This window comes from Ammodytes marinus, assembly GCF_949987685.1.
Source record: "Ammodytes marinus genome assembly, chromosome: 11".
Classification (NCBI taxonomy): Eukaryota; Metazoa; Chordata; class Actinopteri; order Uranoscopiformes; family Ammodytidae; genus Ammodytes; species Ammodytes marinus.
The window spans coordinates 23,635,417-23,651,289 of NC_137215.1; the positions used below are offsets into that span (position 1 = coordinate 23,635,417).

General features: G+C 40.4%; 1 protein-coding gene across 1 annotated transcript; it reads right to left on the minus strand.

Annotated features, from left to right (window-relative positions):
- Positions 1 to 11,989: 11,989 nt before the first annotated feature.
- Positions 11,990 to 15,873, minus strand: ccnj (cyclin J; the record flags this gene model as incomplete). Its single annotated transcript, XM_080037055.1, has 5 exons — positions 11,990 to 12,335; positions 13,049 to 13,208; positions 14,049 to 14,348; positions 14,889 to 15,099; positions 15,805 to 15,873. 5 exons carry the CDS (start codon positions 15,871 to 15,873, stop codon positions 11,990 to 11,992), a joined length of 1,086 nt encoding a protein of 361 aa, XP_079893181.1.

The following is a 15,873-nucleotide window of genomic DNA, read 5'->3' on the forward strand; positions in this document are numbered from 1 at the left end:
ACGTTGAGAGCAACCCAGAAGACTGTTTTTATACGAGGAGCCATCTTGCATTTATTCCTTCCTCCATAGCAGGCGGATGCTGATTGGCTAGAAGCGCCCAGGAGAGCCAATCAAAACGCACGTTAAAAGAGGAAAGGGAGATGTCCATGGGATAAATAAAGGGATATTTAACTGTTTTCTTAATAATGTTAGACACATTGTTGCAGCATAAGTGGCTATAGTTCATGTGAAACATACATTTACCACCAACGGATTTCCTTGTATGTTTGTGAGTGAGTGATTGCATGCAGGCCAGATATTATTGAATTTGCTTCAAAAAATTATTTCAAAAGAACAATTTTTACATTTATTTTAATGTTCTAATGTATATTACATTTCTTTTTCTCCTTTATTTGCATATGTTGCTTTCAGTTAAAGTTGCAGTCAAACTCTGAACTGACTGTGGTCCTGAAAAGACAGAGGTTAACCATATCGGCTTAAAACAGAGAACTGTTTTCCATATCCTCAAGTTAAGAGTGGAAAAGTATGCTAGCCTACTTGGCAAACACCACAAGTGGCATTAGAAAAGGTTAATCATCATTATTGTTTCAGATGGCTATTGTCTAGGTGGTATAAAGTAGGATTAACCAGCTGGGCAGATATGCAGACCATTTTCAGTGGACAACAGTTGCCCTGCTGGCATCTTATGGTTCAAAAATGTATATGCACAATAATTATGTATTTTATTGTACTGGCACTATGACAACAGGACTGTTCATAATAATGTCTGTATCAGACACATTCATGTACTCACCTTGCACCTAAATGCACCTTCATGGTTTTATCAGATCATGTGTACTTTAAAATACCTTTTTGCATGGATAACCTGAATAATCAGCATTTCACATCTCGACTGAGGCCCTTATCTTCAAACCTTATTTCGATAAGACACAAGGGCATTTTAATTTATTTAAAAACACATCATACATTCACAATAAAAAAACTGTGAGCTGGATGTTCAGCAATTATAAAGCATATGAATATTCACATGTTTATGTTTAATATCCACAGCAGCGTAATGCTTTTTAAAGACTGCATTATGAAAACGATACAGTATGGGAGTTGGGAGCATAAACCAAACCAAAGTTGAAACTTTGGAAAGCAGTGGAAGACAGACAAGGAGAAGAAAGCTGGGTGAGCTTTCTCAGCCTGCCCTCATAGTATTTTATTGTCTTTTTTAATTGAGAGACCTTCATACCAGGGCCTTTATTTCTTCATACGTTTTGAGTATCCAGAAGGAAATGAACAATGTTCCTGTAATAAATATGACGATTGACTATCACAAGTGCAGTGTGACCTCAATAATTTAAAGGTTAATTCTCTCTGCTCCAGCAATGAGATTTTAAAACTAAATTCGAAACCAGAAGTGCCTCACTACTGTCAGTGTCTTCTGGAAGCAGTGTCAGATGCAGTAAACCAAGTATGTCTTTCATGAGGTTAAAGCCTTCTACACTCAAACTACAGTTTTCAGGTCTGCAAAATAACATGCTTTATATTAATGAAAACACAAACAAACCCACACAGACAATCTGAAACTGTGGTGAAGAAAGCACTGCATGGATTGTGATCAACCACAAATTCTAATGAACAGCAAAAGAGAACTCACTGAAGAGGGCATGCTCTGAGATGGCAGAGTTGCATCTAATATGTTATACATTGCGGTATGACAAGCCACTGCAGAGATCGGCTGCATAAGATTTGAATTTTGAAATGATTTTATCGAGCATCCTGTCTGTTTTCAGAATTTTGGTTATGAAACATTGTTATGCAATAAGCAATGTCTAAAATAAGCACAAGGCATAGCAGTGGGGAGGATTGTCAGGAAATAGGTTTGGTCAAAACTGGTTTACCATCGTGAAAATGTATCGATGTACTATTTTCATTTTCAGTGTTGACAAACATCAGCATTTCTTTGCTCTGTACAGTGTCAGTTATTTTGAGAAAAAGCATTAAGCTATCAGATATATCAAGTGCAGTATACACCATTGATATCAAACACATTTATTTTTGACCTGGCAATGGTTCACATTGTGTTTTCTAGTAGATCAGCAGTTTCTGAAATACTCAGATCAGGCCGTCTGGCACCATCAACCATGCCACGTTCAAAGTCACTTAAACCCCCTTTCTTCCCCATTCTGTTGCTCGGTTTGAACTTCAACCAGTTGACCTGTCCATGTCTACATGCCTTAATGCATTGTGTTTCTGCCATGTAATAGGGAACAAATAGATCATCCAAACGGAATGAGAGAGGTGCTCGTAGCTAATGCAAAACATTTATTTTAAAAATTCTGATTGCAATCTATCATCTGAATGTATGCAAGGGGCTGGCCATCCTCCTTCAGAGGGTGGACAATGGGATTTTTATGAGGCACTCTATGTTTAATGAGCACATGAATCACCATATGCAATGCTCTAATTTGATCCCTGTTTAATCCTTTAGCAGGGTTGTCACTCACTCCCGGACTATAACACGCAGTGTATCAGAATCCTACTAGTGACCTAAATAATCATTCTTCATGTGTTAGAGGACTTAGCTATTTGATGATATTACAAGGTGAAATACCTTCGAATGCTGATTAAAAAAGATGAGAGCTTCACCTAGTATTACCCTTGACCTCTTGGAAGATTACTGTAAGTCTTAGAAAAAAGGTCCTCAGTTTAACATTAGACTTGAGCTACATAAAACAAAACACCATACTTTTATATTATGAGTGTATATTACAACAAAACACACACAAGTGTTTTCTTGTAGCTTGACTAACTATACAAGGGAAAACGTGCTGCCCCGGACGGTATGAAACGCGTGTTCAATGTTTAAATGAGAGGTGATGTGATATTTGTTTGTTAATAAACATGTAAAATCACGATATATTCATACAGAAATCACTTAAACAGTATGCACAGTTCATAATACAGGTATCCCAGTCATTAACCTTTGCAGTAATTGCCAGATACAATTTTGAGTATCCCGCTGTTTTTTATCCAATCAGGAGACAGAGCGCTATAAAGAGGCGGGTCTCTGCCTGTGAACAATGACTCGCTGCTCTCCATCGCGGCAAATCTGACGAAGATGGCTACTTGTTCATCTGGTGGTGACGTAGGGACGAGGGAGAGGGGGAGGACTGGAAGTTAGCTTAAAGGACCATATCACTTACTTCTCCTTTAATAAGGAAGACATTATGAAGTAAAAGACATAAATATAAATTGTGTAAAATGTATAAATTAAACCTTAATTTGTGACATAATATATATCAAATCTCAACATTATAAAAATGTCTCGTTATATAGGGGAGAACAGGGGAATCTGAGTCGTCGGGTAATGTGAGCCACCCCCTGTATCTAGGCAACGGAAAACATTTATGGTCATGTGAGATATACGTTTTCAAGCCCCTCTCATTTCCCCTTGGCCATGAAACAGAGGGCCTCATGGTGCTGTGGTAAGCATGTTTTTTTCACCAAAATAGGTACAGTCATATGAAAAAGTTTGGGAACCCCTCTCAGCCGGCATTATAATTGACTCTGCTTTCACAAAAAAAATATAAAAGTGGTATGTCTTTAATTTACTAGGAACAGCTAAGTACTGGGATGTTTTCCAAACAAAGATTTTTAGAAAAGCAGTATTTGGTTGTATGAAATAAAATAAAATGTGAAAAACTGGCTGTGCAAAAATATAGGAACCCTTGTGGTTTTGTTGATTTTAATGCCTGTAACAGCATGTAAAACTGATGACTTTAAACACAAAGTTGGTTGGATTATGTTGTTAAGCCTTGAACCTCATAGAAATGTCTGTTTAATCATGAGAAAATGTATTTTAGGTGCCTAAATGCAAGTTGCACTTCTCTTTGACTCTCTGCTGAAGTGAGACAGAATGGGATCATCAAAACAGCTCCCAAAAGATCTGAAAAACAAAGATTGTTCATTGTCATGGTTTAGGGGAAGGCTACAAGAAGCTTTCCCAAAGGTTTCAATTGTCAATTTCGACTGTAGGGAACATTGTCAGGAAATGGAAGGACACAGGCATAGTGGCAGTTATGGCAAATTGCACTGAATTGTTGAACCATGTACAGATACACAATCTGCAGCCAGATGTTCTTGCAGGTCTTTGGAGGTGATCTTTGGGTTGTGTGCAACCACCGCATATGCCGCTCTTGTACTTTTCTTGGTCTGCTAGACCTGGGTTTAACTGCAACTGTGCCTGCGCATCGCCGCGCGGCGAGTTTCAATAGAAAGTCAATGTATTTCGAGCGCCGTCGCGCGAACCGGCGGCGAACGGTTCACGCGGCGCGGCGCGAATGGGGCGGCGCGGCCGCCGCAGAAGTTCAAAATATTGAACTTTTCGCCGCCGGCCGCGCCGCGGTAGCCAATCAGCGTTGAGCTCCTCCCGACGTCACTCACTTCGGGACCACGTGCACATTCAATGAGTCATCGGGCGGCGGCCGGCGGCGGACACAAATGAGCCAAATGAGCCAAAATGATCACGCGGCGCGGAACCTGCAATTTGCGCGGCCAACCGCCGCGCCGCGGAGTGCAGTGTGTTCGTACCTTTATAATGCCGGCTGAGAGGGGTTCCCAAACTTTTTCATATGACTGTATTTTGCATGTATTTCTTCAATTAAAATGTTCTTAATCAACTGCTGTGCCAAAACAAATGTATTCACGTAGAAAAACTTCTATCATATGTGTTGATGAACTACCAACATATAAAAACCATGTGATGATATTAGCTAAAGATTAGCCTGAAATGCTAAGAGAGGTATTTTTTTCTCAAATTGTGGTGGTGGGGGAAAGTGAGCCAAATGCTGTGGGGGGAAGGGAGACACTGTCTCACTTTCCCCCACCATGAGGCACAAGTTAAGTTTAGTCTTAAACATATTTCAATGTAATATTACATAACATATGTTTTATTTTAATGTCATACACATAGAAAAGCCATTATGCCAAGGAAATACACCACAAAGACGACCTGGGGCAACCACACGGAAAGAGCACCTTCTCATCTTTCCCTGTAACCTTCAGGGCTGGAATGTAGAGTAGGCCTATAGAGTATGACATGCTGATGTTATAATCCAGTTGGGTCTTCTCCTGTGTTCTGAGTCCCAGGCTGTTCTCGCTGGTTCTGATTTTCCTATGAATTGACCCCCAGACACAAGCTGGCTCTAAGGGTCCTGTGTTCTGACCCCCAGACTGTGTTCTAATCTAACTGGTTCTATCTTTCATTTGAATCTTATTAAAACCTTTTGAATTATAATGTGCTGTATTTGATTTTGTTCAGAGTTACTTTCAAGTGTTTAGAAAATTTGCTTTGCTTAATTGACCAAACCCCATCATTCTTTTACTAGTCCGACTGTAGCGGAGGAAACTGTTGAATGTAGCTTACCGCGCTGATTTGCTTGTATCACTGGTTTCACTTCAGAGGTGTCGGCCAGAACACCACTTATGGCCAAAAGCATCAAATTATAAGGATGAGACTAGGAGAGGAGGAGTAGGGTTTATCCGCTCTTTATTTCTCTTCTTTACAGACACCGCACACAGCTCGCGGGAAAAGAACAAAGGTTTCGCTCGAGACGAGCCGTTACAACAGCTGTTATTGCGACCCTCGTATCGGGCCGTTAAACTTGCATAAACTATAAATTATAAAAGCGATCGTGACTGCATGTCCCCACTCACACACGGGCGATTCCAATAAGTCCAACAATAAACATGTTAAAACTGTAGAATGATCGCTCACTGCGGCAACATACACGCTCGGACATCTGACGGAGCGAGAGGAGAAAAGAAAGTTACAATACACACTCTCCCGCCGACTGACGTCACCGCCCCAACTGACAGCTACCCACACTAAACAAAATACAACTTAACACACTGTAAGAAATATCAAACACTGTAAACCTATAACTTTGGGGCCTTTTCTACACCGACATTAGTCCTGGAATGTGTGGCTAGCTTTCAGGATTCTAACTGTTACAATATGTGTTGTTATGGTAGTTTCAGAGTGGAAAAAGTAAGTGGTTCACTTTACCCCCTTGATTTTTCTGGTCTGGCTCAGTTTACCCCACAGCTGGGGTAAAGTGAGCCACATGACAACTTTTTTTAAAACAATCATATTTTCACTGCCCTTTGTCTTGAATACATTCTGCTTATGCCAATTTCTAGGAAACATCCTGAATTAATGGGAAATGTGTAAATTTGAGTGATAAATCATTTTAGCTCGCTTAGAGGGGAGCGAATATAAAAAGTGGCTCAGATTACCCTGTTCTCCCCTACATTCATTTTTGTCGTATTTCAAAGTTAAAAGTATATTTACCCTCTAAAGCTAGCAAGCTCAAACACTGCTACCAAATGTAGCCAATTAGCTAGCTAGAGCAACAACAATACTAAAGTCATTGTGATTTAATCGACAAGAAACTGCTGTTGTAATTGAGACACAGACTTATATACTTTGTTAACCTAAAGGTTAAACTCCTTAAGCTCGTAAGCTTTGTCTTAATAAGGATCATGCTGCCTATTTCTTGATCTACGTGAAGTGCCAGTGTTAGCAGCAGTAGCTCCTGTGTTCAGAGGAAGACTTCATGCCCTTTTGCTCTAATTTGATCCCTTTTTAATCCTTTAGCAGGGTTGTCACTCACTCCCAGACTATACCACGCATCAGAATCCTACTAGTGACCTGAATAATCATTCTTCATGTGTTAGAGGACTTTGCTAATTTGACGATATTACAAGGTGAAATACCTTCGAATGCTGATTAATAAAGATGAGAGCTTCAGTATCAGTCAGTATTACCCTTGACCTCTTGGAGGATTACTGTAAATCTTTGTAAAAAGGTCCTCAGCTTAACATTAGACTTGAGCTACATAAAACAAAACACTATACTTTTATATCATGAGTGTATATTACGACAAAACACACACAGTGGGACAAGTGTTTTCTTGTAGCTTGACTAACTATACAAGGGAAAACTGTGTGTTTCTCTGAGAAAGAAGTGACTCTGAATTAGCCAGCAAACGATGGCCAGGTTTTCCGTTTTAAGTCCAAGTAATAAACCAAGCTCACAACCTCGGCTAGCTAATTAGCTGGCTAGGTAGGTAGCATGTTTATGTTTATTGACAGCATCAGCTAAATGATCGAGTCACAATTAGGATATTTTGCCATTGTCGTTGCTCTAGCGAACAGGAGACACGCCAGAGCGACACATGAGTGAATGTTTATGTGCCTACAATGGCGGAGCAGGTAAAAATCCTTCCCAATGTCTGTGTTGATGGTTTTTATCCTGTTTTATCACACTTATGGATCTGAGATGATGCTAGATAACTTGCTGCTCGAAGACCGCAGTGCATTAATGTGGTGTGGTAGGGACGAGCGAGGGGACTGCTAACTGCAGTCACTGACAGGAAGTTAGCTAAAATAACCATTCCGCTTACAGCTCCTTTAAACACTGGAGCTCCTTAGGTGAGTGACAGTTGACTCAACTGAGTTGCTTCTCATTAGCCCATTGAAGACAGGTAACCATCAATGGAGTTGTATACATATCCATGTATCTTGTGTTATTCAGTGATTATGGCAAGGAAGTTTATTCATATCCAGCCTACTATTTGACAACACACCCTGTCACTTCAATTATCTGCCAACTTCTTCCTCATTTTGTTCCTTGAAATAGTTTTGTGTCAAAAGATCAAACCTGTACTGTTTTTTGGCCTACAGCAACTCGCCTCACAGTGATGTTCCTAAGTGTGTCTAGGAGCAGTCCTCACACTCACCTCCCCTTGTTGTTGGCTTGTGAACAGAGACACAGAGATACGTGAGCTCTCGCCTAGAATACTCTGAAGGAGCTATCTGAATTCACAGTAAAATAACAGCTTGACAAGCCAGGCTGTTTCCAGTGTTCCAAGTTTGGGAGCTCTCTGAAAAAAAAGACATGTTGTTTTGGCCTATTCTTTTAGTACTCATATTTCACTACCTTCACTCTCTTTGCACTTTTGAAACAGATGTTGTCAAAAACAGTCAGTTGTTGTTCCTTTCTCCCGCCTTAAATAGTTATTTAATTCTGTTAGTTCTACTGTTTTGGCAAATCATTATGCGAGCACCAATTCCCTTTCTGTTTTAAGCATGCTTTCATCCAATTCCTAAAGAGTCAAGGCATTGTTTACCACCAGAATGTCGTGCTATAAAATGTAGTTTCCCCTTTTCTGTTATCTTGCATAAGCAAGAAATGCATACTTGATCAATCTCAGTCTCTTTTCAGAAAATTCAACCCGATATACTGAGGCAGCCGAAATCCATAATGTCCTACTCGTGTTTCATTCTTCCTAGGTCAGACTACAAATTATGAAGTGTGGTAATAATAAGATAATATAAGACATCAGCATTAGAGTTATCGTCCTGTAAAACGGCAGATTGAAGCTTATTTTTTATAGGTCCCCATTTCTAAGTTACTGAATGTAGATGGGAAAGGTCTGCAGTCATCAACAGGTAATGCATGGACTTTGGACAAAACACAAGCTGCTCTCAATGTGACCAATCATATTACAAATGTTTTTTTTTTCTTCTTTTTTCCTTTTATGGATGGTCTGGATGATTGCTAGTGACAGCTTTACTGCTGTTTCTGCTGCTCATGAAAATTCATCCTCAAGAGGCCTGCTTTGCCTGCCCCACAGGTCCTAAATTATCACAGTGATTATTACACCCGTAGATGTACAGTCTTTGCTACATCTTGCTTGATTTTAGTGTGCAAGGACTAACAGATGGAAGGGGTGGGCGGTCGGGGGTTTGTTATACATTCTTGAGAACATTTGAGCAGCCACAGAAAAGTATGTGAAAGTCATTTCACTTCTTTTGTTCATTGCTTCCCTTTGAACTCTTTCAGGAAATTGAAAAATGCTTATATGCTATTGAGATTTCAGGTTTCTAGCCTCATTGAGAAGAGCCAAAACTGCCAGGTAGGCTGAGTTAAGTTTGGACTTTAAAATTGATGCTTATTTTTCCACAATAACCTCACTTGAAGTCAGAAGATGGGTTGAAGGATTAACACTGGGCCAATATGTGTTTTGAAAGGTGTGTAAGTTAGTAGCTATAGTCTGCTGCTGGCCCCCGTACCCGGACACAGGAGTGAATAAATAGACGCTCAAATATAAACCCTCCTTGACGGCTTCATAAATCCACCTACTGGTTTGGCTGCTGAGCTGATATCCACCAGTTTGGAAGGGGGTGCAGCAGAAGACTGTGGTCCTCCTCACCACCAGCTTCATCAGTCTGACTTCCTCCTCCACAGGAAGCTGTGCAGCGTCGAAGCCCAGAGCGGAAAGGCTATTTCAGTGAGCCCGTCCACGTCGTGACATGTGTGGGAATCAGGAGTGCATCAGAGGGTGTACAAGGAAGCGTAGGCCTATAGTTTCCGACAGACCTGACCACATTGTGTTTAACAGGAACAGGCTTTTAATTAGATTACAACAAGACCCCTCTAGCTTACCTCAACTCTACAACCATGATGCCAGACCCGCATAAACAAAGTGTTGGAATGGAAGAAGAACACATTAATTTGAATGTTATGTAACTTCACAGGCTTTGCATTAACACTAGACTTCTTTTCAGCGCCAGTAGCCTATGGACGGGTAGAGGATCGAGATGAGATATTTACTGATTTTCACAAAAAGTGATTTTGACAACAAGCATTACTCCAGAATCGCTGACTCCACCTGTAAATGTTATTCCTTTGACCGACCAGTTAAATGATCTGGAGTTCATAGAAGTCTTGGTTAGGGTTTGGCTCAAAATGACAAAAAAAGTAAGGAACAAGAAACTGGACTACTGATGGACTATGGAGGGGGGAATTCTGGGAATTTAAAGAGCCTCACTCCTGATCACCTAAGCAGCAGGACGCATGTACATGAGCACAGACTGCTGGCGTGTTTTCATGACTTCATTATTCCGACAAGAATATGGGATGAATTATTCTGGGGGAGACAGCCCTACATGTGTGAGTGTAATAGAGCTGTTAAGACAGAGATTTGGCACATAATGTGGAATACACTGCCCTCTGCAGACTATGAACTGCCATGTCACAAAATGAATCAAATACTGCTATGGCTGTAACAATATAGTAAGTTGTTGAACGGTGGATGTAGTAAAGGTATGTTTCAGACAAAAATATTGTTTCAAAATATAGTTCCAAATACCAAAAAAGTACTTATTATACACAATGGATCATTTTAGCATTATATAGGCCAATATAATATTATACAATTAATATAAGTGATGCATGAATATGTTCAACGCTTTAATGTTAGGGGTAAGGTTCAACTTAATATAATACTACCTATAATAAAACGTCATAATTTTATTGGAATTTATCAGTTTATAATTTGTACTTAAATATGTAACTGAAATTTTCAAATGAATGTAAAAGAGTAAAAAGAACAATATTTGTGTTTTAAATGTAGTGGAGTAGAGGTGAGGAAGAAGCATACAAAGGAAATACTCAAGCAAAATAAACTACGTCCAATTTGAACAGAATTTGAGTAGATTATAAGCCACCAGTATGGATGGATGACAGGACATTAGAGGAGAGTAGAGAGAACCGGGGATTCAATAAATGGCACCTTAACCCCTGGGGCCCCCCTTTATTTCACTCTTTCAAACGGCACACAGGTGGCAATTACATTTTGTTTTATTAACCGTCTGCTCTTGCCGCTCGTTCCGAGACCTCATAAACCTCTTGTCACTATCCCCACCTGCTGCACAGGTAGAATATATTCTTTAAAAAAAAAATCCAATGGTAGTGGGTGTGCAAAAACAACAGCAGCATCTTCTGTCAAGCACCTGGAAGCTTCATACTATGCACTCAGGGGCCACCACACCTGTCCTGTACAATCTAATGCAGCCCAATCCAACAGCCATCTGTCTTTACGGAGCTCATTATGATTTGTAGATGGTGACACTGTCGGAAATATGTTAATATAATGATGTGTGTATGAGAGAGGTCACAGTTCTAGGTGGTGCTGTACTGGACTACATTATACTGAGAGATGTTTGATTCTTTTGTTAAAGCCTTTTATGTTTCGGCCGCAGTGGACTATCTGGACACCCAAAAGAAGAGGTTAGTAACTGTACATGCACATTTTCTTCAGATACTAAAAAGATGACTCGGGTTGCCTTCAATTGCCCGTGTCTGAGGGATTTTGATAAAGCAATTATATAATCCTATTTGAAACCAGCACTCATGTTGAGGCAATACTCAAGGAAAACCAGGACAAATATCTCAGTTCAATCAACACAGATTTGTTTTTTTTTATTTAAAACTATCTTCGTAGGAGTGCACAGCACCGACGGGAATCCTCTGAGAACAGAAGAGCAACAAGTTTTTTTTCTGCAAATAAATTCGGAAATCTAGGAGGAGCACATTCTTTTCCCAGACCGTTACAAATGACCCTCATATAAACCAAAAAGCAAAGAAAAAGTTTGAGGTAAAGAACACTTACGCAAACTGTTCTCTCCAAACTCAAACACAAGCTGCCGCAAGTCCCCTTTTTGTAACGGCCCTTTAAACTAGGCATAGCTATAGTCATAAAGGCAGCACAAGGGATTTGTACGATCAATACTTCTGAGGTACATTGGCTCAAATAAAGACCAAGACTTTTGGTCTATAGCTAAATTATAAAGTAACACTAGTGGGTGCAGAGGTGCAAACTCTACATCTAGCCACCTCAGTAACAACATTCATAATCGATATTGGAAACAAACAAAAAAAATCCCTAATGCAGGCTATCCACAGAAAATTACAGCAGAGTATGCATATTGCACATTGTGCACACCTTGTGGTTTCAAAAGTGCTGTACAAATCACATCACAGTCTCTTCAAATTAAAAAAGCTAGTATGTTCAAGAGAAGCAGGTCTCATGTCACATCTCTTAAGATCTTCCTTCCCAAAAAATGTACATGATCTCTCTCATCTTTCTAATCACGGAGCGGCGCAGGTGTAGCGCATGCTGACTTGGTACCCCATGTTGGGCAAGTTGGACTTGGGATCCTGGGAGGGAGCGATGGCCTGGGTGCTAGTGAGCTGGGGGCTGTTAGGAGCCTGCAGGCTTGAGGTGGAGTGGTTGAGGTAAGAGGCAGGCCTGTGGTTAGGGGCCTGGCCTGGCTGAGGAGCCTGCTGGGGATACTGCATGCTAGGCCGGTGGAGGTACGAGGCTACAGTGGATGTCTGGCCTGCACTGTGGTAAACCGTCTGGCCCTGCTGACACTGCTGCTGGCCGGGCTGCTGCTGGCACTTGTTGGCCTCTTTGACATCACTGTCATGTGCACTAGAAAAAAACAGGAACAAAGGGAGAGTGGTGCATGCTGTTGTTTCAAATGACTCTTGTTGAATGTGCAGCACAAAATGTACAACTATGCTCTAGCTGCTGTAGCTGCTAGCTGTGTGTCAGCATGTTCTAGACTGGTACAGTGTGCCGGCATTGAAAAAGTACCGTGTAACCAACATATTACACAAAGGTAATATACTATATTTGGAGAAAAAAACGGTACCTATTTTTTATTAAAAAAAAGTTTTATGCAAATACCTTGCCATTGGACCACAAAGCTGTCATCGCTGACGTTGCCGGATCAAAGTTATGTAATATCAGCCGAGGCAAATGATGACTGAAGTGTAAACACAGGCAACGCAAGGGAAAAATGTGCCAAACTTTACTTTCTTTTTGTTAAATATGAGCCAATAATAGGACATAACATAGACCTATGACTATGATAGGCCATATCTAATAGAGGTTGTGGTATCTAACTAATTAGGGCTTGTGACAAATGTTTCAACATAATTTTTAAAATCATTTTTAGTATCGAAGAGTACTGAAAAGTATCAAAACAAACATTTTGGTATCATGACAACACTATCACGTACTGTTAGTACCTCAGCATCACTGTATGTTTCAGGTTTCTACAGTATTTTTTTTCTTTATAAATTAACTTTCGGAAGCGTGCACATAAGTATGCATCATCTGAACTACGGACAGATACCCACATGAGCAGTTTCTCGGCACAGGGCACCAGGTTCTCCCAGGTGTAGCATGCCAGGCGCTGCAGTCGGGGAGGCCAAGTGGGGGACAGGCGGAGGATGAGGCGGGAGGTAGCCACACAAGCAGCAGCCACCAGCGAAGGGGCAAAACACAAGAACAAGTGATCTGAGGGAAGAAAGAAAAACAGCCATCCATCAGCACAAGCAGCAGAAAAAATCTGCAGTAGTGAATTCATAGTTGGTCAAAATGTAACGTTGTGTTTGCTTGTACATGTACACTATAATTATGCCATACACTTTTTTCATGAAAACTAGAAGATTTTAAGAACAAAGTAAAACAAATTATGTATTTGCAAATGCCACATAAAAAGGCAGCTAACTTGATAGGTCAAACAAGAGTTCTATGTCAAGTGAAAGCTAGCTAGAGTGAAGCAAGCCTTAGAAAAGCTACATTTAATTGTAGTTTTCTCTCTAGTTGTCGTAATTGAAAAATATCTAACAAACATTAAAGTAACTCAGTTTGCCATTTGACATGAACACCACATACCGAAACTCCAACTATGACAATAAGAACCTAACAAGCTAAAGCTAACTAGCTTAATGGAGTAGCAGTAACTCAAATTCTTGTAGAATTCCTGCAATTTGTTGCTGCTAATCCAACATCATCGCATACATTTAAATGTTTTGAATCTCAAATTTGTTTACTCTATTGATTACGATATGAATATGGACCTTAAACGGACAGACACAGGGAAAAAGTGCTCTTTTGACTTCTACTAACTGTCAAATAAATTATTCCAAGTAGTTAAAAAAAATAAGCTAAAGTTTTTAATAATATCATTGAAAATAATTTAATGAAGAAATCACAAGATTCTTATTTCTTACAACGGTCACAACTTTTGTCAAATATTAGGACCCCCTATCCCTATGGATCTTCTGATCACATGTCCAGGGCCATCTCCCAACTGGAAGACTTCCACAGAAGAGGTCCACAAATGCAACTTACCCTGCAGGGAAACCTCCAGGAAGTAATCTGCATACTTGGCCATGTATAGTTTGGTCTTCTCCAGGCAGGTCATGGGCCAGCCGTCGTGGAGGTCTCCCTCGTGGACAGCAATGGACAGGTAGTATTCTATGAAGTGAGCGGCCGTGGGGAGGTACAGGTTCCACTGGAAGGTCTCCAGCAGCAGCAGCTCCATGTGAAGCAAACCCTGCTTGGTCAGCACCAGGTTCATGGAGCTCATGCAGCCCAGGCTGTTCAGGGTCTCCAGCTTGGGCACATGGTCCTCCCTCTCCTCAAATTTACCTGCAATAAAAGATGCAAATAACCATTACACTGTGCGGAGAACCGAAACAGTCACATGCCAGAGCCAGGGTAGGTTCAAAATCTTACTGGCCCTTATAAAAGAATGGAAGTCGATGCATCCTCCCCGCTTTAAAAAAAATTGCAAAATGATACAGCTTCTTGTTTAACCTTGAAGAATTATTTTACTTTTGTGTGTGACAGTAATGCATTGTGGCCTACTTTTCTTGTTTTGTCTTCACACCCCAGGACTTTGCCATCACAATTGCTGCTGGCCTGCCTTGTTCCCTTCTGGCTCCGGCCTCCTGGAACTTCATTTCGAACTCTTTTTGTAAGAGTGGAAATTCTGAGACATCTCGTCAAGCCAATGAATTGACATGTGCATTTCTAGCTTTTCTTTTCTCTGTACCGACTGAGAGTGCTGGCTGTTTTTGTTGGTTCCTTGTCTTCAATGTGTCCAAAGTATGTGCTTTTCTTTATATCTACTGTACTGCATGTTGATAAGTTTTGTGAATAAATAAGATTTATTAAAAAAAAACTTACTGGCCAAGAGAAGACAGGAGAGTGAGACCATGTGAAGCTGCTGCACCGTGACATCATAGCGGTCCATGAAGAGGTCCAGCAGGTACACGGCCAGGTGTCGCGCCGCAGCACACAGCTGGAAGCGGTTGCTGACAATGGCTATGAGGTCGGCAAAGTAGCGTCTCAGGTTGATCTGAGGTGACTGACACTTGTAGGAAGGCAACTTGAGCTCCTGTTTTAAGACAACATGCTGCATTTGAGATAGGAGAAAACACGTATACCCGAGGAGAAAACACACACACCTGACGGGTTTGGTTTTAATCCTCAGTTGACTATGTATGTAACAATATACTTAACTCAAGACACACACTATACCAAAAACACCACTTGTTTTTTGTCAAGTCCAAAAAGCAAAGACTACGGAAGAGGATTAAGGCCACACATTAAAACAACTTCAAAGTCAGAACTATGGAATTCTGGGTTTAAAGTCAGAATTCTGAGAATAAAGTCAGAACTCAATTATTTGTGTGGCCCTATCCTCTTCTGTAAAAGACAGAAAAAACTATTTTCTTATTTCATTGGTCTAATGTGGGCACATTTCTTACAAGTAAAAAGAAAATTAAGGGATACAACAACAAATGTTTGTGTAATGCATATATTAAAAAAATTGACTTTTAACCATTATACGCCTAGGTATATGATTTTTTGTTGGTGTCAAAATTCTGGTTTGAGTATCCAAGGAAAAAAAACACAGATTCAACAGCTAGGTTAATACATTGCTGATGCAAATAGGATGTTATTAGGACAAGATAGTTATGCATCCATCTGAAGCAAGGCAAGATAATTAGATTTTTTTTTAATTAGGCCTAACTTATCATCATCCATGGATATTCAGCAGCCATCACTCTATAGTTAGGCTACTTTGGTGTCCACTCACTTTGAATCGCAGCGCCTGGTAAATATCTGCAGCCAGTTGTCCTTTCCACCATTGATCCTCTAGCTCCAT